The sequence below is a fragment of the Cyrtonyx montezumae genome, unplaced genomic scaffold (assembly GCF_038088225.1).
Source record: "Cyrtonyx montezumae isolate F1298 unplaced genomic scaffold, pur_monq_1.0 scaffold_31, whole genome shotgun sequence".
In the NCBI taxonomy this organism is placed as follows: Eukaryota; Metazoa; Chordata; class Aves; order Galliformes; family Odontophoridae; genus Cyrtonyx; species Cyrtonyx montezumae.
Genome location: NW_027072036.1, coordinates 5323373 through 5344799, shown reverse-complemented (window position 1 = coordinate 5344799; position 21427 = coordinate 5323373). Strand labels below are relative to the sequence as shown.

At 55.3% G+C, this 21427-nt stretch overlaps 3 protein-coding genes across 8 annotated transcripts in view; all 3 read left to right on the top strand.

Moving 5' to 3' along the window:
* The window catches only part of FAM167B (family with sequence similarity 167 member B), a 120923-nt gene that overhangs the window by 966 nt on the left and 98530 nt on the right, over positions 1 to 21427 (top strand). Inside the window, exons 2-3 of one of the 4 annotated variants that reach the window (XR_010622674.1) lie at positions 73 to 444; positions 1215 to 1230. Coding sequence is in view for 2 of the 4 variants with exons in the window: in XM_065744701.1 (XP_065600773.1) it covers positions 73 to 336 (264 nt within the window). In the remaining 2 variants the exon portion in view is untranslated. Of the gene's footprint in view, positions 1 to 72; positions 686 to 1214; positions 1231 to 21427 lie in introns of those variants that run through there. The other 3 variants (XR_010622673.1, XM_065744702.1, XM_065744701.1) reach the window with 3 other exon arrangements.
* LCK (LCK proto-oncogene, Src family tyrosine kinase) lies at positions 1563 to 7037 on the top strand. 3 transcript variants are annotated; one of them, XM_065744650.1, is made up of 13 exons: positions 1565 to 2085; positions 3584 to 3690; positions 3800 to 3881; positions 3957 to 4047; positions 4140 to 4238; positions 4329 to 4432; positions 4514 to 4663; positions 4809 to 4961; positions 5232 to 5411; positions 5744 to 5820; positions 5905 to 6058; positions 6321 to 6452; positions 6764 to 7037. In XM_065744650.1, exons 2-13 carry the CDS (start codon positions 3589 to 3591, stop codon positions 6964 to 6966), a joined length of 1527 nt encoding a protein of 508 aa, XP_065600722.1. In that variant the 5' UTR covers positions 1565 to 2085; positions 3584 to 3588; the 3' UTR covers positions 6967 to 7037. The 3 variants fall into 3 exon arrangements, with proteins under 3 accessions (XP_065600720.1, XP_065600722.1, XP_065600721.1); XM_065744648.1 differs by having other exon boundaries at positions 1563 to 2085; positions 3800 to 4047; XM_065744649.1 differs by lacking the exon at positions 1565 to 2085 and adding an exon at positions 2561 to 3308 and having other exon boundaries at positions 3800 to 4047.
* On the top strand, positions 7478 to 19532 carry HDAC1 (histone deacetylase 1). Its single transcript, XM_065744656.1, has 14 exons — positions 7478 to 7799; positions 11033 to 11145; positions 11596 to 11713; positions 13330 to 13404; positions 14518 to 14656; positions 15227 to 15368; positions 16018 to 16110; positions 16397 to 16505; positions 16682 to 16822; positions 17306 to 17414; positions 17516 to 17646; positions 18345 to 18491; positions 18584 to 18632; positions 19030 to 19532. Exons 1-14 carry the CDS (start codon positions 7751 to 7753, stop codon positions 19055 to 19057), a joined length of 1443 nt encoding a protein of 480 aa, XP_065600728.1. The 5' UTR covers positions 7478 to 7750; the 3' UTR covers positions 19058 to 19532.

Below are 21427 nucleotides of genomic sequence, written 5' to 3'. Positions count from 1 at the left end.
TCCCGATTCGCTGAGGTTTGTCCCCCTGCTGGTGCTGAGCCCCTCCAGCTGCTGACATCCCGTTCCCCGCAGCAGGAGCTGCAGGCTGCAGACCAGCGCCTGGCACAGCAGCTGATGCGCCTGCGGGCACAGCTGCACCGGCTGAAGGTGGAGCAGGCCTGCCATCAGCACAAGGAGATGTTGGACGATGCCACCTTCGGCCTCGAGGGCTGCGAGGAGGACTCGGACCTGCTGTGCACCATCCCCCCCAAGGCCGCCTTCCTGCTCTCCATGCCGCTCAAGCACATCGGCGTCACCCGCATGAACATCAACTCCCGGCGCTTCTCCCTCTGCTGAGTGCGGCGGGGCCCCGTGGGCACCCAAGGGTGCTCCCAGGGGTCGGGAGGGGCTCAAGGGTGCCCCCAAAGTGCTGCGTGGGCATCGGGCTCAGGGCTGAGCTCCCTCGTGTTTAAGCTACCATCCCCATGGAGCACCTGCGCGCGGTGGGGGTCGGCCACAGGGGAGGATGTGGGGAGCAGCACCCGGAGGAGGAATAAAAGCAGGCGATGGTGAGAAGGGGCTCTTCCTGCTGTGCACACCCAGGTGCCCACCCGCGCCTCCAGCGGTGGTCCCAACCCCTTGGGGTGCCCGGAGGGGACCTGCTCCCTGTTCTGTCCCATGGGCTGGTTTTCTCACCGTTTTCTGCTTTGGGGAAAAAGGGTCTCCCTCTGCTTTGAGGACCCCGCTGCAGCCCCTCCCCACGCACCCTGCCACGCTGGGTGCCGGGCTGCGCTGCTGCAGGAAGTGCTCACTGCCAACGGCTGCGTGGGTCGTGGGGCCTGGAGGTGCTGGGGGCTGTGCTCGGCAGCCCCCGCTCTGCCCCACTCCCACCCCTGGTGCAGGAGGGCTGGGGGCTCAACCTGTGGCAGTCCTTGCTGGAGGGCTTTGCTTTTTCTTCTTCTCCCCTTCCTTCATTTGCACCAAACCCTTTGCCAAAGGAGCTGCCACTCTTAGCACATGACAGAGCACATTTTGCAAGCACTGCCCAGGGAGATATGGGGTGACCCAGGAAGCTGTGGGATGGCTCAAGGGACCATTTTGGTTTCTGGGGTACCAGGAAGGAGTGGGGAATGCTGCACAAGCCCCCGAGGCTGCGGCACATGGCAGGGGCTGGCAGAGAGCCCTTGCCCAGGGGTACCCGCAGTGCTGGGGAACGCAGTGAGTGTGGGGCTGAGAAACGTCCCCATGGAGTGGGTGCAGCGCTCAGTGCCCCCCAGCACAGCTGGGCGTCCTGCCCGCGCTGCTGCAGAGCAGCTGGTGGGAACCTGCGGCTTTGCCTTTGATCATGAAAGCCAAGACAATAGTGCTGTGGTTGCTCTGCTCAGGGCTGTCTCCAAAAACCCAGGGCTGGTGGCATGGCACGGCCTGGGCACAGAGCATCCCCTCTGGTCTGTCCCCATTTTGGTCATCACTGCAGCTCTCAGGGGACTGAGGCCTGAGGGTGTGGTGGTGATGACCAAAGTGGGGCTGTGGGTGCAGGAGGTGTCACACAACCCAGCAGACCCCCAGCAGGATACGGCACTGCCAGAGCTGCCACTGCGATCACAGCACTGAGCTCTGGGACGGGGGATGCAAAGCCCCCCATTCCCCTTGCAGCCCCTTCCCAAAGCTCAGTGCTGTGGGATCTCTGACAGCATCGCACCCATCGCTGCCCCCGTGCAGCACACGGCCCACTTGCATGCCCCCGCTCCACCCCAACCAAGGGGATCAGTGCCCCCAAACCCACCCGATCCCAGGGGGCACCTGGAGCAGGACCCCGACGCGCAGCCCAGCTGGGGATGGCAGGAAGCCTCGGGGTTTGTCACCAGCGCTTGCGGTTGTGCTCGAGCTGCGAACCAGCTCCTCTAGAGTTTGCTCAGGAGGCAGGAAACCGGGGCAGGCAGCGAGCGAGAGCGAGCGGCGGCGGTGGGGAGCGCGCCTGTGTGCGGGGGACTGGGCTGCACCGCGGGGGTCAGCGTGCAGCCATGGGGAGGACGTGAGTGGGACCACCACTGCTGAGCGGCCATGGGAGTCTGAGAGCGGCGGTCCTCGTTGCGCTGCCCACAGGTAATGGGGTCGGGATGGAGCTCTGCAGCCAGCACTGCTGCCAGGTGCACGTTGCGCTCGCTGATGGTGCCCTACAGATGAGTGGGAGTGGGGGCTCACTGCAGCGGGGCTGGGAGTGATGGTGCTTGGGCTGCTGAGAGGCACGGATGGGAACTCCATGGAGCTCCATCCCTCCAAGCTCATGCTTGGGGGATAGCAGCTGCTGTGGTGGGAGGGCAGCCTGCTCCTGTTTGCAGGGCAGAGTGGGAGATTTGTGCCAGGCCCTCAGCCATCTGTGGGTGAGAGCAGCATTCAGCGCTGGTCCATTGGCATCCCAGCACAGATGGTTTCAAGCACCGAGATGCGTCCGGTTTCGGAGCTGTTTTGGTGCAAACATCTCCGTGCTGTGATGGGCGCGGGCGGCTCTGCCCCGCTGCCTCTGCACGGTGCCACATGGGACAGGGATGGGGACAGCCCGACCTCAGCCCCACTCACACACTGACCAACCATGGGCCCGAGGCGCTGATGTGGAAGGGCAAAGCACGGGCAGGACAGCAGAGTAAGCATGCCAAGCGTGCAATGCAGCCCCGTGCTGGGACACCGTGATGTGTGTGCACGTCGCACGCAGCCTTGGTGCAGAAATTCGTTTGTACAGATGCAGTCACAAAAACTGACTTCAAACGCCCCGACGCAGCGCGGCCCTCGCACCGAGCAGGTGGAACGGTTGCTCAGTGGAAATTACGCTGTGGCTTGAGTACATCAGAAAAAAAAACACAATAGCAGCACCTCCCTCCGCACCCCGGCTTCTTGCAGAGAGGAAAAAACACCTCCTGGTCCCTCTGCTGTGGTGGATGTGCATTTGAAGTGCCACAGGCATGCTGGGAGCACTGGGTCCGCAGGGCTGGGTCTGTGCTCAGTGGCTGAAGGATCTGATGGCACCCAGGGGCACCACTCTCCTCGGAGACGAAGGTGACAGAGGGGATAATCACTGCCAGTGAGGCAGTCACTGTGTGGGGCACACTGAGCTCAGCCTGGGGATGCAGATTGTGGCCACGGCTGCGTGGAGACGGATCCTGGTGGCGTGGGTGTGGGGATTCTGCAGAAAAGCATTTTCCAGGGCTGTGGGCCACTGTTTGCGTGTGTCACATCACCGGGGCTCCATCAGCTTTTGTGAGAAGGTGAGAGCCACGCAATGGGAAGAAGGCTCCTTCTGCCCACTTATGGCACTGGGGCTGGTGCTTGAGGTGGGTGACATGGCACTCCTCACCTTCCGTGCTTTTCATCAGCGCAGCCCGGACAGAGCCAGGAGGAAATAAGGCTGATGGTGGAGTCAGGGGATGCCCTTCAGGGCGTGCAGGAAGAGCTGTGTGATGGGGGAAGTAAGAGAGATGGATGCATGGGATGGATGGCTGGATGGATGGATGGCTGGCTGGCTGCAGAGATGGGATAGAATGGACGGATGTGGGGATGGGGATGATGGGGCCGGGGGGATGAAGGCTTCTCTCACTGCCCTCCATAGCCACCATGGGCTGCTGCTGCAGCTCAGACTATGATGAGGACTGGATTGAGAACATCGACATCTGTGAGCACTGCAATTACCCCATCGACCCCGACAGCAAGCGCCAGGTGAGGGGGCAGCCACAGGACAGCCGGGGGTGGTATGGGGTGGCCAAGCCCTCGGTGGCATGAGGGGGCATGGGGACTGCCCTGATGGGACCCCCCTGCTCCCTCACAGCCGCTGATCCGCAATGGCTCTGAGGTGCGGGATCCCCTGGTGTCCTACGAGGCCACGTCTCCGCCGTGCTCCCCACTGCAAGGTACAGCACAGCCACGGGGGGGGCACCTGGGGCTGCTCCATGGCCACCTCCACCCCGACCCTGCGCTCCCCCCAGACAAGCTCGTGGTGGCCCTGTATGACTATGAACCCACTCATGACGGGGACCTGGGGCTTCAGAAGGGCGAGAAGCTGCGCGTCCTGGAAGAGTGAGTGAGCGCTGACAGTGTCCCCATGTCCCCATGTCCCCCCAGGGAGGGGGCCCAGCTCGGAGGGGGCTCACAGGGCCGTGTCCTTACAGGAGCGGGGAGTGGTGGAAGGCGCAGTCGCTCACCACGGGCCAGGAGGGTTTGATCCCCTACAACTTCGTGGCCATGGTGAACAGCCTGGAGCCAGAGCCGTGAGTAGGGCCGCGGGGCTGCACGGAGCCGTGCCAGAGCAGCAGGGAGGTGTGAGAGCCCCCAGCCCTCACCCTGCCCCTCGTCCTCAGGTGGTTCTTCAAGAACCTCAGCCGCAAGGACGCGGAGCGGCAGCTGCTGGCATCAGGAAACACGCACGGCTCCTTCCTCATCCGGGAGAGTGAGACCTCCAAAGGTACCACCACCAGCCCCAATGGCTGCTCCTGCACTGCGAAGTGTGCACGGGGGCCCCACCAACCCCACGCCCCTCCCCCAGGCTCCTACTCACTGTCAGTGAGGGACTTCGACCAGAACCAGGGCGAGACCGTGAAGCACTACAAGATTCGCAACATGGACAACGGGGGGTACTACATCTCCCCCCGGGTCACCTTCAGCAGCCTGCACGAGCTGGTGGAGTATTACACGCGTACGCACCTCAGCAGCCGGTCCTGCCTGCAGGATGGGCGCGGGGATGGGGTGGGATGGGGTGGGGCCGGAGGAGGACACCCTGCTCCTGTTCATGCCGGGCTCCCCGTGCACACTGACGCTGGCTCTGCCTCCCCGTGCTGCAGGCAGCTCGGACGGGCTGTGCACCCGCCTCGGCAAGCCCTGCCGCACGCAGAAGCCGCAGAAGCCGTGGTGGCAGGACGAGTGGGAGGTGCCACGAGAGTCGCTGAAGCTGGTGGAGAAGCTGGGAGCCGGGCAGTTTGGAGAAGTGTGGATGGGTGAGTCAGGGTGAAAGCAGGGTGCTTCCTCCCGGATGAGGGCACCGCTGTGTACAGCGTCAGCCCACGCAGCAAAGAGCAGCCAGGCCAGCACGAGCCCCACGCACATCCAGCTTTTTGCAAGGATCTTCCTTGTGCAGCTTTAGGTTGGGATGCTCGAGGCAGACAGATGCAGCGCCCTTCCCCTCCTCCTCTGCCACCCCACCGCGTTACTGCCACCTGCCCCATAAGTCCCACTCCTCCATTATGCACTGCCCCATCTCCCCGCAGGTTTCTACAACGGCCACACCAAGGTAGCCATCAAGAACCTGAAGCAGGGCAGCATGTCCCCCAGCGCCTTCCTGGCAGAGGCCAACCTGATGAAGAACCTGCAGCACCCACGGCTGGTGCGGCTCTACGCCGTGGTGACCAAGGAGCCCATTTACATCATCACCGAGTACATGGAGAAGGGTGAGGGCACCCGGGTAGATCGTTGAACCATTCAGGCTAGAGAAGACCTCTAAGATCACCAAGTCCAACCCCAACCCATCCCCATCATGCCCACTACCACGTCCATTGCTGCCTCATCTCCATGGTTCTTGAGCACCTCCGGGGATGGTGACCCCACCGCTTCCATTGACGCGTGCCAATGCCTGCACCATGGCACTGAGACCCCGGGGCCATCCCTAGTGGGGCAGGGACCCGGCAGGCAGCATGATCTCATGCCCACCAGGGTCCATGAGCCCCCAGCCCCATGCCGGGGTAACCCTGGGGCTCACTGAAACCTGCTCCCTTCACTGCAGGCAGCCTGGTGGACTTCCTCAAGACCTCAGAGGGCATCAAGCTCAGCATCAACAAACTGCTGGACATGGCTGCACAGGTGAGGGCCGCAGGGCCAGGGTGGGGGCTGCTGGGGCTTTCCTGCTCCACCTATTGCGATCACTACGATTATTTTGATCTGCAGATTGCCGAAGGCATGGCCTTCATTGAAGCCAAGAACTACATCCACCGTGACCTGCGTGCTGCCAACATCCTCGTCTCCGAGTCTCTGTGCTGCAAAATCGCCGACTTTGGGCTGGCGCGCCTCATTGAGGACAATGAGTACACAGCACGTGAAGGTGCGTCCATCCTGCCGGCAGCCCGCGTGCCCCAGCCGCCCCTAACACTGCCCCAGCCGCGGGGGGGCTGCCGGAGCCCACCCGGTGCTGCTGCTGGTGGGGTCACAGCCCTACCTGGTGGCTGCGGCAGGAACAGGCGCGCTGAGCCGGACCCGGCTCCTTCGCACGGTGCTGCAAGGACAAAGGCTCGCTGCGCTGTCACATCAGGTCCAACGCAGCGATGGCCCGTAACGCTCATTCCGCCCCTGCTGCTGTTTTTCAGGGGCTAAATTCCCCATCAAGTGGACGGCACCGGAGGCTATTAATTACGGCACGTTCACCATCAAGTCCGACGTCTGGTCCTTCGGCATCCTGCTCACCGAGATCGTCACCTACGGCCGGATCCCGTATCCAGGTCAGGATTTCCCAGCAGCTGCACGGCAGCACGGCTCGCACACACGCAGGCGCACACCCACCCGTGCGTGCATGCACTCCTGCACGCACACACGCTCCGCCTGGCCCCGCTGCCTGCCAGCCCGCGATGCTTCTGACCTCCTCTCATTGCACGTGGCCAGCCGGGCCCAAAACCCACGGCGGGTGGGGGGGTTCCAGAGGCTGAGGCCGGGGGGGGTGGGGGAAGGTTTCCTCTGGGCTTCACAACGGTACGGTGCTCCCTGCAAGGTGGGCTGATGCAAATTCAGTGCCGCTCGTGTGGTCCCCTCGCAGGGATGACCAACCCCGAGGTGATCCAGAACCTGGAGCGCGGCTACCGCATGCCGCAGCCAGACAACTGCCCGCGGGAGCTCTACGAACTGATGATGCAGTGCTGGAAGGAGCAGCCCGAGGAGCGGCCCACCTTCGAGTACATGAAGAGTGTGCTGGAGGACTTCTTCACCGCCACCGAGGGGCAATACCAGCAGCAGCCGTGAGCCCCACACGGCACCGGGGCCACGCTGGGCCCCCACGGACCACGAGCATCCCACGAGCACCGCCCGGCAGTGAACACTCTGTGCTCCCCGAGGAGCGCTGCCCCTGAACAGCCACGTTGTGATGGAAGTGCCGCACAGTGGGGATGTGCCACGCACCGCTGTGCCCGTGATGTCACATCACCTCGCCCCACAGCCCCACACAGCGCGGAGCTCCCAGCGTGGGGCAGCCCCTCACGGGCTGCAGCAGAGACCATGGACCCCTACGGGCAGAGCACGTGGTGCACTCGGGAGGAGGCCAAGGCCTGAGGCCCACGGGGCCGGGGTCGGAGCCGGGGTCGGGGTCGCTGCCAAGCAGCCCCGGCTCTACTTGCTACCAGTCAGGGCCTCCCAGCCCCATGGGGACCAGGCCCCGCTGCTGCCACGCGTGGGGCCGCACTCCGCCACGCCAGGCCCTGCTGACCCAGGGAGCCCCGCGCCTCACCCCCGTCCCTTTGGGAATGGTTCGGCCCCACCTGTTCTCCCCCCCCATCCCCGCAGAATGGTTCCGCCCCGCCCACCTGGCCGCGCGCCCGGCGGTGGTGCAGCCCGCCGCTCCGCCTAGCCTGCTGGCTCCTCCGCGCCGCCGCCTCGACTCCTCATTGGTCAACGGGCTGGAAGGGGCGGGGAGCTGCTCTTCGATTGGCCGTCGGGTCGTGGTGGGGCGGGGCCGTGGGGCCCCGGCCGGTGGGGCGGGTTGCGTTGCGCTGCGCGGCGGTGGGGTCTGTGGCCGTGGGGAGGCAGGAAAATGGCGCTGACGCAGGGGACCAAGCGGAAAGTCTGCTACTACTACGACGGTGCGGGGCGGGGGGGAGCGGGATGGGGGAGCGGCGGGACCGCGGGGGGGAGGGGGAGGAGCTCGAGGTAATGGTTTGTGAGAGATGGGGGCTGGGGGAGGGGGGCTGTATGGGGGCAGAGGGGGCTGGGGGACGTGGAGGTCTGGGGGCTGTGCTGGGCCGTGGGAGTGGGAGGATGGGTGGGTCGGGACAGCGATGGGGGGTGGGGGGAGGGGGCGGAGCCTGGGGGGTTTGCGGGGTGAGGGGGGCATTGGGATGAGGGATGCTGGGGGCGGGGAGTGGGCAGGGGAGAGATCTGGGGGCTTTGGGGCTGGGAAGGGAGTAGGGGTGGCTCTGAGGTGCGGGGGGGTTGGGGGCTGAGAGGGGGGGAAGAGGCTGTTCTGGAAATCTGGTTGGGGTCGGTGGTGTCCAAATGGAGAGCGGGACAGAATGGGGGCAGTGGGGGCAGAGCGGTGGTGTGGGGCATTGTGTGGTCCTGGTGCTGGGCTGGGGGCTGCTGTGCTGTTCTCTGCCCCTCAGGAGGCTGGGAGCGCTGCTTTCTGCTCTTTAATCTTCCCACCCCAGCCAGCTGCCTTGGGCACTTTCCCTGCTGGCACGGTGGCAGAAAGCACAGCTCATCCCTCTGGGCACCTTCACGGCTCCCTCTCCTTTGGAGGGTGACCTCAGTGGTGGGTGGGTTTTTGTTAGGCTCTGGGATTGCTCTGTGCGAAAGGTATATGCGGTTCTCTGTTCCATCGTGGTTTTCAGTCTATGAAGTCAAATAAAAACTTTATTGCTGTTTCTTTTTTTTTTTTTCTTCCTGGTAAGTGGATGTGCTCCATGCTCAAGCAATAGTGAGCTCTTCTAGACTTCCTTCTGTGTTGGGCAGGGAGTGAGGGCTCTCGTTTCTTCTGAGAAGCAAACGTGAGCTTTGGATTGCATCCTGTGGTGATGGCCCTGTGTCTTCATGCAGACAGGGCGAGGAAGAGGGGATCAGAGCAGCAGAGCTGCCTGCATTCAGCACACAGCCTCTGGAACACTCATCATCTTGAAGTGCAGGGGGTGCTGGAGCCCTGGGCTCGGTCAGGCTGAGTTTAAACACACACAGTGCTTGCAGGAAGTGGCAGGGTGCTGTATACGCACAAGCAACCCGGGTGTGGAAAGAACTCACTGTCCAAACTTCTCCCTCTCCCACAAATCTAACGTGTTCACAAGGAAACTTCCCAGTCTGTGAACAAGCTAATGTCCTTCAAGGCACGAGATGATGTCTGAATCACAAAATAAGTAATCATCTTGCTGTGAATGCTAAGCAGAATGATATCCTCATGGTCTTTATTGCATGGTAACAAAATGAAGCTGGTGTTATTCCCCCTTGTCTGTAGCTGCCCTCACCCATTTACTCTGTGGTGAGGTTTTAGTGCTTTGTTTCCATTGCTCTTTTACGAGGGGCTGGCAAACATTCACAGGGGGGAAAGTGTGCTTTATTTGTCAGAGAAGGAATAATGTGCAGTTGTGGGAGGGTGGTTTGTTAGGGTCTTTGTCACTTAGAGAGGTGAGAGTGGAGCAGTCTGGTGCAGAAGTTCCTGAAGGGAGGTCCTTGGCATAAATTTCAGAAGGAAACTGCAGTGGAAGTCATTGCCTGAGCTTCAGGGAGGGGTCTGAAAAGGGTGGGGAGATTGGGAAAAAGAAATCGGGTATGGCCGGGGTCCTTTGTGGACGTGCTGGGGTTGTGTGCGAGGGTTTGAACTGCAAGAATGGGGCCTTTACTCCATTGTGGGGCTGTGCTTAACCCCAGCAGACAGGAAGAGGTCTCAGTTGAATTCTCACACTTAACATGCAGCCATTAGCACGCCTGGGCTCGCTGCTGTGCAGCAGGACTTGTGGTGAGACACGTTTGGGGTCTTTCTGGCAGCCCGAGGTGGAGAACAGAGGCGATAATTTTTCCAACCTTTGTGTAGTTTTGTGTTTGTATTTCCTAGCTGGAGTTTTGAGCATCTTTTATAGTTCCCCGAAGCTTAACATGACCTGGTTTTGCTGTAGGATGTGTTTTGGCACAGGCGTAACCCACCTACTTTCACTGTGGCATCACGCAGGTAAACTGCAGCAGCAGAGTTTGGGTGTGGGGTTTGCATCTCCTCTGAATGGAGGTAGGGTCATGCCCACTGGAGGAGGCATTACAGCTGTGTGCCGTGAGGAAGTAGCAGTTTCTCTTGTATGTTAAGATTGGTGATGAAATATTAATACTCCCAGCTGAGTCACCGGCCAGACCGGGTTGGGTCTCTTGCTTCCTAAACTGATGGGGAGCTGTAAAACTACGTGGCTGACTTGGTTAGATTTCTCAACAGAATGAGGCTGGTGTGGCACTGCTGTGTGTGGCTCTGTGCAGTCCTCGTTTTGGCAGCATGTCTCATCACCCAGGCAGGCAGGGGACACAAATCTGAAAGTTAAATCCTGTGGAAAATGCCGCGGAAATTTGTACCCTGGGAGAGGAGGGAAAAAACAGTGGGAGGGAGCAGCAGGAGCAGCTTTTCCCAGGTGGAAGAATACCTGCATGGGGAGCTGAGCTGTGGGACGTGTTTGCGAGGTACTAACTTCCTGAAAATTAACCTGGTGCCCATAGGGTGAAGGATTTCCAAAGGGCTTCAGGCAGAGTGAGGGGATGGGAATAATGGGAGCTGTAAAGCTACAGCTGTGCTGTGGTTTGCTTATGGACAGAATTAGCAGCTTTGTATCTCGGGTCTGCTGGGTAAACAGTAGTAAAGGGAGGCGAAGTGGCTACGTGTGCACTGCCTGAGCTGGGATTAAACCCGTGTGCCTGTTGGTGTGCAGGTTTCTGCTCAGAGAGCTCTGAATTTCTCAGGGAAGCCCAGAAGCTCTGTGTATGGGAGGTCCCATCGTGGAGCTGAACCCTGGGGGAGGACGTTGGAGAGCTCTTGAGTGAGGCTTTGCAGACGTGGTGCCCAAACTCCTCCTGCCAGGAAGGCTGGAGCTCCTCCAACTTGACAGCATTGCTCAGTGTTTAGCTGGGTTGCCTTCCCCAGAACTGCCATTGAAATCCTCCGTGCTTGGCCATACCCTGTTGTCCATAAGTCCATCCTGTTTGGGTCTGGGATAAAGGAGAGCCAGGAGACCCTTCCCCTGAGAGCAGATGGGCTGCTGGTGGGCACATGGAGTGACAGATGTGCTTTGACTGCGCTTCTGTTTGAAGCAACTCATGTTTTGTCCTGCTATAACAAAGGCCTTTCTGTTCCCAGGTGATGTTGGAAACTATTATTATGGCCAGGGACATCCCATGAAGCCCCACAGGATCCGGATGACCCACAACCTACTGCTGAACTATGGCCTTTACAGGAAGATGGAGATATATGTAAGTGTGATGAAGAGCAGTAGGTATGAAAGACCGCAGTGTACTTGTCAGTTTAATTTTGATGCTTCAAGCGTGTAAGTTCTGTGCTGACAAGCCAAAGGGGAAAGTAAAGAAGGATTAAATGGTTGTGTTGAGATATTTCTGCTGCGTTCTGATTTCTTGCAGTGAGATGTTCTTTGCTTCAGATAAGCTTTGGAGTCTGGGAAATTGGTTTTCTCTCTGTAGCTTAAATATGATCCTTGGCTAGATAGGTTATATGTTCCAGTCCATGGTAATGGCTTTTTTGCCTTTGAAAATAAGTTTCCCTTGTCTGATGCTGCTACTTGGATTGCTATTATTATTTTATTATTATTATTATTTTTGCTGTTGCTGGGAGAAAATCTGAGACTGGCAGTGGGAGCTGGGGAGGGCAGTGTTCCCAACCAAACCCTGCTCCCTCTGTCCTCGCAGCGCCCTCACAAGGCCAACGCCGAGGAGATGACCAAGTACCACAGCGATGACTACATCAAATTCCTGAGATCCATCCGCCCAGACAACATGTCTGAGTACAGCAAGCAGATGCAGAGATGTAAGCAGTGTGTGTGGTTCCTGTCAGAGCTGAGTGTTGTGCTCCCGGGGATCCTAGGCCAGCTTTAGGAGTTTAGGATGAAAAGAGCAGAAGTCCTCTGGACCTCTCTTTCTCCTGACTTTGTGTTTTATTTACCTGGTGAATCAAGGATTTTAAACACGAGTCCCTCTCGAGCCAGCGTGCCAGAAGAGCTGAGGAGAACCCAACGCTCTCCTTTGATCTTGTGCTTCAGAGGAAGTTCTCCACAATGATCTTCCTGGCTCAGAGATGATTGAACTGCTCCTTCTGTGAGCTGCTCGTATTTGCTGTAATTCCTTATCTTTTAACCAAAGGTCTCAGGGTGGGAAAAGATCGTATGTTTTTAAATTTACTTTTTAAAAAAGGGCCCGTCAGGATCTTCAGGAACTCTGAAGGATTTTCAGAGATACAGTGGCTTGGGAGTGGGGGAGGTTTGGGGTGCGTGGTGATGCCTGTCTGCTTTGTGTTAGAATGTTTTCTTCTTTTTTTTTTTTGTGAGGTAATCTCTTCCTGTGACCTCTGCAGTCCATGAAAGTGCTGAGGATCTCTTGGCAGCTTTAATGATACAGAAACCTTTATTTTTTTTTTGTCTGTCTGAAACTCTGAGGTGATGTTCTTTGTCAGGTCATAAAGGCAAATAGAGGAGGAAGGCTCAAGGTTCTTTCCGACATTATTTTGATTGTGTACACATTCCTTGAGAGCGGGAAAAAAAAGAGAAATCCCACAGGATTCATTTCTGTCAAGGGTAATTTCCAGATTAAAAGAAATACGAGTCTTGAGCCTGAAGTAAGGGCACTTGAAAACCTGGTATTAGCTGAAAGGGACACATGTTTAGGCACAAGCACGTAACAGGAATGAATAGTATGGTTCACAAGTAGTGTGCATTGAAAGACCTCCTACGGTAAATAATTTGACTTAATATACCAAAGTATATATTTACACAAGCTGAACTGTTTACCCCTGAAGCTGCTATGGCTCATGAACACCCACTCTGCTCTCTGGTAGCCAACGTTTTCTCTACTGTATTTCCACAGAACTATTTATAACTGAAGGAGGCAAAATATGAAAATTAATCTCAAACACGCAGAGGGCAGATCTTTTATTCAGCAGGGAAAATGAGCCTCTGCCTATGTTTTCTTACAAAGAACTGAAAAACTAGCACGAGAGGTTCAGAGCAGGGAGGTCAGCGGTGCAGAGCAGCACCAGCTGCTGGAATGGAGCCAAGCAACCGTAAATGCACCAAGCTAAGGGCCTGGGCTGGCTCTGTGCAGCTCTCACGGGCAGCATCTCTCCCTGTGCTCCTTTCTCAAGATGACTGACCGGTTCCCACATCCCCCTGAGCCATGTCAGTAGGTGGCGTGCCTGTCCTGCTGCTCCTGGCAGCTGCTGTGCTGCTTCCTGCCCGGGGAGCACGGGAGCATCCTTCCCGTAGCAGCAACCTTTGTGCTGTGTGGGCAGTCTCAGTGTGACCTGTCATATCCTGTCGTTTGCATTCATTAAAATGCTTACCTGGTTCGGTTTTGTTTATTCTTTTTTTAAACAGGCATGCACCGTTTCTTTGTGACTTGTCTTACTCATTCTTGTGTATTCTCTTCAAGTTAACGTCGGGGAGGACTGCCCTGTGTTCGATGGGCTGTTTGAGTTCTGTCAGCTCTCTGCTGGAGGCTCAGTTGGTAAGCTCACCCGTCGTACAGCCTTCTCCCGAGCAGCTGCATAGAAATACATTCTGTCTGAGAAAGTGATTTGTTGTAGGTGGGGGTGGGGGGACCTGTGGACCTATTTCTGACTTCCACTGATCGTGATTTCTCCCCGTGCTGGAACTCCAGCTTTGCACATTGACAGATCCCTCTGTGTTTGTTAAGCACATCTTCCCTGCTCTGAGCTGCTTCAGTGACTCTATGAAGGTGATAAACTCCCAGCAGCAGCGGGGTTTTACCACTAATAATTAAAGAAATGATGCGAGCTGCACAGAAAAAAAGGTGCAAAAAGTGGAGCTTTGTGCAGGTGCAAACTAAAAAGCAAAAAAAGGTCACTAAAAGGTTTTTCACAGAAAGCCACCATCTCTGGCCCTGAGGCAAAAGAGGTTTGGGAAGGTGTTATGTTCCCTGAAAGCTGGAACATTCGAAGTACTTAGTTGCAGGAAGACATGGTACTGTGCACAGTCCTTAGAGCTCTGTGGCTACTGCTCCCACAGTGACATGCAGAAATCTTTGTTTCCTGTTTGAGAGTTCAGCAGTACCTCTGAGTGCTGACTGCAGAGTTCTCGTTTTGTTTCTTGGAGAAGCTGTGCTCTGCAGTCCCGAGATTGTACATCCACAGAATGTATCACTTGTTTCAATCCTTGGAGACTTGCAGAATTGCAGAAAGTTTATGAAGGAGTTGGGGAAGGGAATGTTCTTTGTCTAAAAGCATATTCAGTGACTGACCTAAATATACCTTGGGTTAAACCTTTCCTTAATGTCTGTTGGCACACTGGGAATTGTCGGCTGCCTTCAGGTGTGACCCAGGCCAGAAAGCTGTGCACTTGTTTGTGCAGATTTCATGCTCTGAGGCGTGAGTGTGGGAAGCATCAGAAGTGTGTGCATGCGAAATAGAGGCTATGTTTCTCTTCCCTTTCCTTTGTTTTTTTTTTGAGACATCCAGTGTTCAAACCCTTGGACTTGGGCTCGTGCCCAAAAGCACACACAAACAATGATGTGATGGCAAGAGACCTGTGCTTCACCCCTGAGGCTCTGCCATTGACCCTTTGCCCTTGTGCTAACATTTTGTAATTCTTCTCCCAACAGCCAGTGCTGTGAAGCTGAACAAGCAGCAGACAGATATTGCTGTGAACTGGGCAGGAGGCCTTCACCATGCTAAAAAGTCAGAGGCTTCTGGCTTCTGTTATGTCAACGACATTGTCCTGGCTATCTTGGAGCTCTTAAAGTAGGTGCAGTCCTCTGAGTCTTGACCACTTCAGTCTGCTGGTTTTGTTGCTGTTTTTAGCTGTGTTTTCTTGGGAGGTCTTGATCAGATGTATTTTTGGGTTGTGGTACCCTCTGTGCAGATGGGGCATCTCTAACTGTGACACTGTGCAGGAAACAGAGGCTTGGAGCATTGTGTAGTTGCTCTTAGGCTCTTCTCCCTCAAGTGAGGATGCACGGCTGTAAGATGTGTCTGTCTGCTGCTTCCACCCTGCTGATGATTGGCTCGTGGCAGACCTCAGTGGGAGGCTTGGGCATAAAATCCATTGGCTGGATCTGAATAAACTGAGTCAGGTCTACCTTCAGAGATCAGCTGCAGCAGTAAAAGCTGCTCTGTGGCTCAGTGATTCTGTTCCACTGCTGAGCAAAGCACATGTCTACACTTCTTTTGCATGTAGACTCCAGAAAGACGTCCAGCTGGGAGCTGTGCAGCCTGGGAGCAGTGCACGGATCTGTGCCCTCTTCCCATTTGTGGCTGAAGGCAGTTTCTGCTCTGGAAAAATGCAGCATTCTGACTCCTTTCTGATCCTAGGTATCACCAGAGAGTCCTGTATATTGACATTGATATTCACCATGGAGATGGTGTGGAGGAAGCCTTCTATACCACAGACCGTGTGATGACCGTGTCCTTTCATAAGTACGGAGAGTACTTCCCAGGAACAGGGGACCTCCGGGTGAGAATGAAGGCTTAGCAGAAAATCCCTCTAAAGTGTGGTCACCTTTTGCTATTCACAGTCATACCAGTTTAGCTAAAACCACTCTCTCCTAGGTTTTCCTGCTTTAAATGTATGCCCCAAATGTAGCATCCTTTTAGCGAGGGTGTAAGTATATATATAATGTGGCAGCTGGCTTGGCTCTTAGAGAGGGTACTTTGTTCCTGTGATCTTGACCTGTGCAGCAATAAAACATAATAGATGTGTAGTAATAAAATCAAGGCTTTGACATCAGTCATTGAGCAGCCTTCTGATGGCACCTCGGGCACTTCACCTACGTCAGTGTACGCAGGCTTTCTGATGAAAGTTACCAGGGATTGCTTTTGTGTGTGTGGTGCATCTTGTTGATGTGTCCTCAGCACAGCATCACAGTGATGGCAGTGAGTCCTTCTTCCCTGAGCAGAAAGCCAGATGCTTCCACTTCTGCCAGGTGCATTGCTGTTGGACTCAGCTGGCTCTTGCCTTCTCACACCAGGACAGTATCCAACCATGAGAGCTTATGCTTACGTTCAGATTGCACTGATAGACTCGCAGACTTCCATTCACAGTTTGCAGTGCAGTTTGTGTGTTGTGCTGACCTTGTGCTCTGTCCTGTTTTCCCCTCTGACAGGACATTGGTGCAGGCAAAGGCAAGTACTATGCTGTCAACTATCCCCTCCGGGATGGAATTGATGATGAGTCCTATGAGGCAATATTCAAGCCGGTAGGTGTCCTTGCTGAGTGACTCTTTGTGTATCCATGAGCCCATGGAGCCATTCTTTAGGGAGATTCAGACTGCAGTTGTGAGATTCCTCAGTTTCTGTGTTCCTCTTAACAATTGTGGCCTGTTGTCAGTAAGGGTTTCTTGGTGAGAGCCCCAGTGTTACCAGTATGTGGGAGTCAGCAGCTGTGGGAACACTAGGGATGTCTTCGTGTCACTGACATGGGCATTGCTGTGTTGCTGCGACACGGTCTTGTGGAGAAAGTGTAACAATGGCTTTCTTGTTTAGGTGATATCTAAAGTGATGGAGACGTTCCAGCCTAGTGCAGTTGTCCTGCAGTGTGGCTCGGATTCTCTGTCCGGGGACAGGCTGGGTTGTTTTAATCTGACCATCAAAGGTAAGAGTACAGTGTTCCCATCCAAATAGCAAGGCTGGGTCCACGGTGCTGAGAATCCAGAACTGTACAGCACAGTGCCTGTGTTAAATTGGCATAAATAATCTCCTTACTTTCACTGAGGGATTTGTCCTTGCGCCATGGGGCTGTGACCTTTTTCCCCACTGCCTTTGCTGCAGGTCATGCCAAGTGTGTGGAGTTTGTCAAAAGTTTTAACTTGCCTATGCTGATGCTGGGAGGAGGTGGCTACACGATCCGCAACGTGGCTAGGTGCTGGACTTATGAGACTGCTGTGGCTTTGGACACTGAGATCCCAAATGGTAATTCTCCCTGGGAACCTTTGAGGCAAGAACTAAGGGACGGTGACTACCTAGAGACAGAGCTTAGGGAGAAAGGGTTGTGCAGAGAGTCAGGAACCCTAAAATGTTTCATGAGCTCCTGATTGTTACTGGGGAAGAGCTTTCTGAGTCCGTGATTTGCAGTAGCTGCTCTGTTTGTGGTACAGCCCTGTAGCTTTCCCCTCCATCAGGAGATACCCTGCAGTCTTGCTGTTGTGCTGAAACGAGATGACCTTCTGCTGCAAAATTCTGTGCACACTGATAGCGTTTAGCTGCCAAGTAAGCTTAGGCTGCCCTGTTGCTAAGTCGTCTGTTTTGATCTGAGTTTGGGCTATGAAATGGTCCGCTCCTACCCCAAGGAAAATGCAGTTGAGCTCTTACTTAGCACTGAAATCTGCAGTGTATGAGCTATTTGTTACTGGTTGTTACAGAGGTGATTTGATTTCTATTCTGTTCAAACTGCAGAACTCCCATATAATGACTATTTTGAGTACTTTGGACCAGACTTTAAGCTTCACATCAGTCCCTCAAACATGACTAACCAGAATACCAATGAGTATCTCGAGAAGATCAAGTAAGTGTTTGCTGTCCTTCACAAGGCTGACACCTTTTCTGGGGGCTCTGTGCTGTGTGGCTTCCTGCTGACAAACATATTCCTGTCCTGGCTGGCTCTAGGCAACGTCTCTTTGAGAATCTGCGCATGCTGCCTCATGCCCCTGGTGTCCAGATGCAGCCAATTCCTGAGGATGCTGTTCAGGAAGACAGTGGAGATGAAGAGGAAGAAGACCCCGAGAAGCGCATTTCAAGTACGCTCTTTCCTGTGGCTGCACTGTCACGCTGGGAAGCTGCTCAGAGCCTGAGGGTGCCAGAGCTGCACGGGAGCACAGTGCTGGAGAAGCATGAGGGCACTAAACTGATTACCTTATTAAAGAGAGGAGGATGTGTGATTTAGGTTGACCTCACTGAGGGGTCCTTCAGTTTGAGTCTATGCCCGTCGATGTGGGGTAAAGCAGTGATGCTGAGCTGCAGGACTGGTAGAGCTCTTCTCCCCCACAGCACTTTTGCCAGACAGTTTCCACAAGGGAGGAACACGAGGCATTCGTGTGAGAATTTAAACAGGTGCTGTGATGGATTACTTCTGGGGCTGCCACGTTGTCCCAGAAGTTGTGTCCCTCAGTGAAATTTTTATCCAGATTGGCCGAGGGCCTTTAGATCTGGCGGTCAGATTTTCCCTGTGTGAGGTTGGTTAACCTGCCTACACTGTCAGGTCTACACCTGTATGGACTGTGTCTAATCCACGTCCCACACGTGGTCTTACATGAAGCACGAGCAGTCAGCTAAAAGGCACAGCAGGTAGGTGAAGTGTTTATTAGGGCCTCAGTGTGAGTTATGTGGGGTTATTAGTTCTTTCCTGTGTGTGTATTTGTACATAGGGAGGTACATCTCTGAGCATTATTAGTGTGCCTTATATGCTGACACAACCTCCTCTCCCCTTCACTCTCAGTCCGCAATTCTGATAAGAGAATATCCTGTGATGAAGAATTCTCTGACTCTGAAGATGAAGGGGAAGGAGGGCGCAAAAATGTTGCCAACTTTAAGAAGGCCAAGCGTGTGAAAACAGAAGAGGAAAAGGAGGAGGAGGAGAAGAAGGGTAAGTGCAAGAGCTCTCCCAGCCCTGTAGAACTTGCCTGATGGATGTTTTCCTATTGCCCTTCCATGTCTTTTTTTTTTTCCTTTTCTTAGATGAGAAAGAAGAGGAAAAAGCAAAAGAGGAGAAAGCAGAACCCAAAGGGTGAGCCCTGACTCTTGGGTTGCCAGTTAACTGCCTGAGTTTGCATTTCCCTGTGCTTTTATCCGTGCCCCTGGTGGGATGCTGCTCAGCTTCTGGGGTTGGAGTAGAGATGCAGTGGTTTGGATGGCTCTGTCACAGGCTCTTAACAGGAGACGTTAGCATGGGTGGAACAGCACACCTGATAAAGCTCCGAGAGCCCTTAAAGGGCCAAAAAATACTGTGTATTCTGCAGCGTGTCACTGGTTCTGAAGGGAGACCGACATCAGAGCACGATAAATGCTTTTAGGGTGGAGTGTGCCAGTGGCATTCTTATGGCTGCAGCTGTAGCTTGTTACTGGAGCCTGGGTGCAGCCTGAGTTTCTTGTTTCAACCACATTCTCACTGCTTCCTTCCACAGGGTGAAGGAAGAGACAAAATCCACCTAAGATGGCTGCAGCTGCACAGCACCTGTCAGTGCGTAGTTATTGTAGGTTAGCTTCCCTGGTTGCCTCCCATTCCACAGGATTTATATTTTATATATGTCTCTGTATATATTTCTATATAAATATATAAATGACTTGAGAACTGTAAATTATTCCTTGCTGCACTCTGCTGGGAGCAGACAGGGAGGACTCTGCAGAGTAGAGAGACCCACACTGCCCAGCATTGCTGACTGGGGAGTTTCACTCTTGCCTTCCACTCCTTAGTGTGTCTCTGAAAACGAATCACTTCCTTTCTTTGCTCTCCTCTGAAGTAACCACCCTTGAAAATGAATAACTTAAGTAGAAGTAGTATGTGCATTTCAGGTTAGGTGGAAAGATGGCCATGAAACATTTTGGTTTTTATTCTTTTCCTTTCTCTTCTATTTTTTTTTTAATGGGAGATATGAATTCCCAAACGAAGCCTGTGAGAGACTGAGTGTTCAGTCTGGTTCCACCACAGCGAGTAACTGCAAGCTGGTGCCACTTCTCAGGGTCAAATAGTGCAGTTCTTGAACAGAGTTGGCTACCTCTCCCTGCAGCAAACTCGTGGAAAGAGATGGAGCAGCTTACAGACCCATCAGAAAATTGCTTGAGTGAATCTGCCCAGGAAATCCCCCGATGTGGTGTGGACATTTTCTGAGGTGTTGTGGTCAGTGTGGCAGCACTGCATCGTGAGTAGGAGAAGGGGTGGGATTTTTATATGCTTGTTTTCTCCACCTGAGCCCCTCTGTGCAGGGGGCAGCCTGCTCCTGCCCGCCTGTTCCCTCCTGTGCTTCTGCCCTCAGCTCCACGTGCAGAAATAGCTTCTCTTTCTCTGAACTACACACGTTTTCGAGTGGAACCTTTCCTCTCTTTGCTCTCAAGGCCAGTGAACACAGAGAACCTTTCTATCAGCGCTCTGAGCTGTTATCTGTACAAGGGAACAGCAGATGGGGCTCTGTGTTTTTGTACCTCCTCCTCTTCCTCCTCCCACACGTTATCTCACACCCGAAGCTCTTTGTGATCAGAGCTGGCCTTCCTCTCACACCTTGTTTTGCACAGCTGAGCATGAGCTGAGCACTCCCTCTCCTCTCTGTCCATCGGAGGATCTGCTCCTCCTCGGAGTGCTGCTGGTGGTTCCAACTCCAATGATGCTGCTAACTTAACGCAGGTTATTTTTTAAATGTTTTATTTTTTTAAGTGCTTCTTTTCCCTTTTTCCACCGTTGGTTTTTTAGTCTTGGAACCCGAGTGACGTCTCACTCCTGCTCTTCAGTGTTTGTATGTGAAGCGAGAGAGATCGGTGTTATCTTTGTGTCTGGGGGAGGGGGGGGGAATATATTGTGGTTTTTTAAAGATGCTTTTATTTTAAATTTGGAGAACCTTTGTAATAAAACGTACATTTCTACAGCTGGTCTGAGCCTGCCCTGCTTTCTGCTGTGAGGAAGCACGCGGGTGGGGGGGTCCATTCCTCTGCAATATTGGGGGGGGTCACAGTGGGGGGCAGGAATGGGCAGCAATGGGGGGGTAGGGCAGCCTTCAGTCCCCCCCCCACACCCCCCTCAGGGTCGTGTGCTGCTCTGAAGGTGACATCAACCTGGACAGGGAATAACGGGAAGGAGTCGCTGCTCTTTCTCCTTCCAGGAGCCCAAGCGCTCACTGGGGGCTTTCTCCTTCGCTCCGGTGCTCGGTTAATTAGAAGCAATAATGAAACGAGCGGCTTTGTTTCGCACGGGGCTCACGAACCGCATCGGCTGCGAGGAGCGCGGGGACAGCGCCGGGATCCACCACCGCAGCGCTGCGCGGGGCCGCGCCCGCACCGCACGGAGCTCCGGGAGCCGCCTCCGTGCGCGCCCCCGCGCTGCGCGCCCCCGCGGCCCCCTCCCCCGCCCGCCGCCTTAAGATGGCGCACGGACGGAGGTGCTGTGGGTGTCCGTCCGTCCGCGGGGACGGGTCCCTCCTGCACGCGGTTTCTGCGCGTTTTGCCCCAACATCTCCGCCGGATCCGAGCACGGCCTCCCCCGCACCCCACGCAGCAGTGGGCGCAGGAGCGGCCGTGGGATGCTGAGCACGAGGAGCTGCGACCCCACAGCGGCACCCACGGCCCCTCGGGCTGCGATGAGTTCACCTCGATGTGTGAAGGGGCCCCGAGGAGATGCCCCCCCCCCCAGCGCAGCCCACCCCGTCGGGGGTTTCGGGCGCCCTTTGTGGCCGCAGCTCCGCATCCGCTGAGGCTCAATTAGCGCGATGCTCGGGGCAATCAGTGCAGCAGCTGCTGTGCTCCGAAGGATCTGCCGCCCTCCACGGCCACGCCAAGAAGGACTCGAGCCCACCCGTGAAGGGGACACCATTTATT

Bases quoted from the DNA above. Each gene is read 5' to 3' on its own strand.
- HDAC1 (XM_065744656.1), top strand. From the start codon at position 7,751: ATGGCGCTGACGCAGGGGACCAAGCGGAAAGTCTGCTACTACTACGAC. The intron at 7,800-11,032 runs GTGCGGGGCGGG...TTCTGTTCCCAG, and splicing joins AGTCTGCTACTACTACGACG to GTGATGTTGGAAACTATTAT. The intron at 16,823-17,305 runs GTAATTCTCCCT...TTCAAACTGCAG, and splicing joins GGACACTGAGATCCCAAATG to AACTCCCATATAATGACTAT.
- LCK (XM_065744648.1), top strand. From the start codon at position 3,589: ATGGGCTGCTGCTGCAGCTCAGACTATGATGAGGACTGGATTGAGAAC. The intron at 4,433-4,513 runs GTACCACCACCA...CCCCTCCCCCAG, and splicing joins GGAGAGTGAGACCTCCAAAG to GCTCCTACTCACTGTCAGTG. The intron at 5,412-5,743 runs GTGAGGGCACCC...CCTTCACTGCAG, and splicing joins CACCGAGTACATGGAGAAGG to GCAGCCTGGTGGACTTCCTC.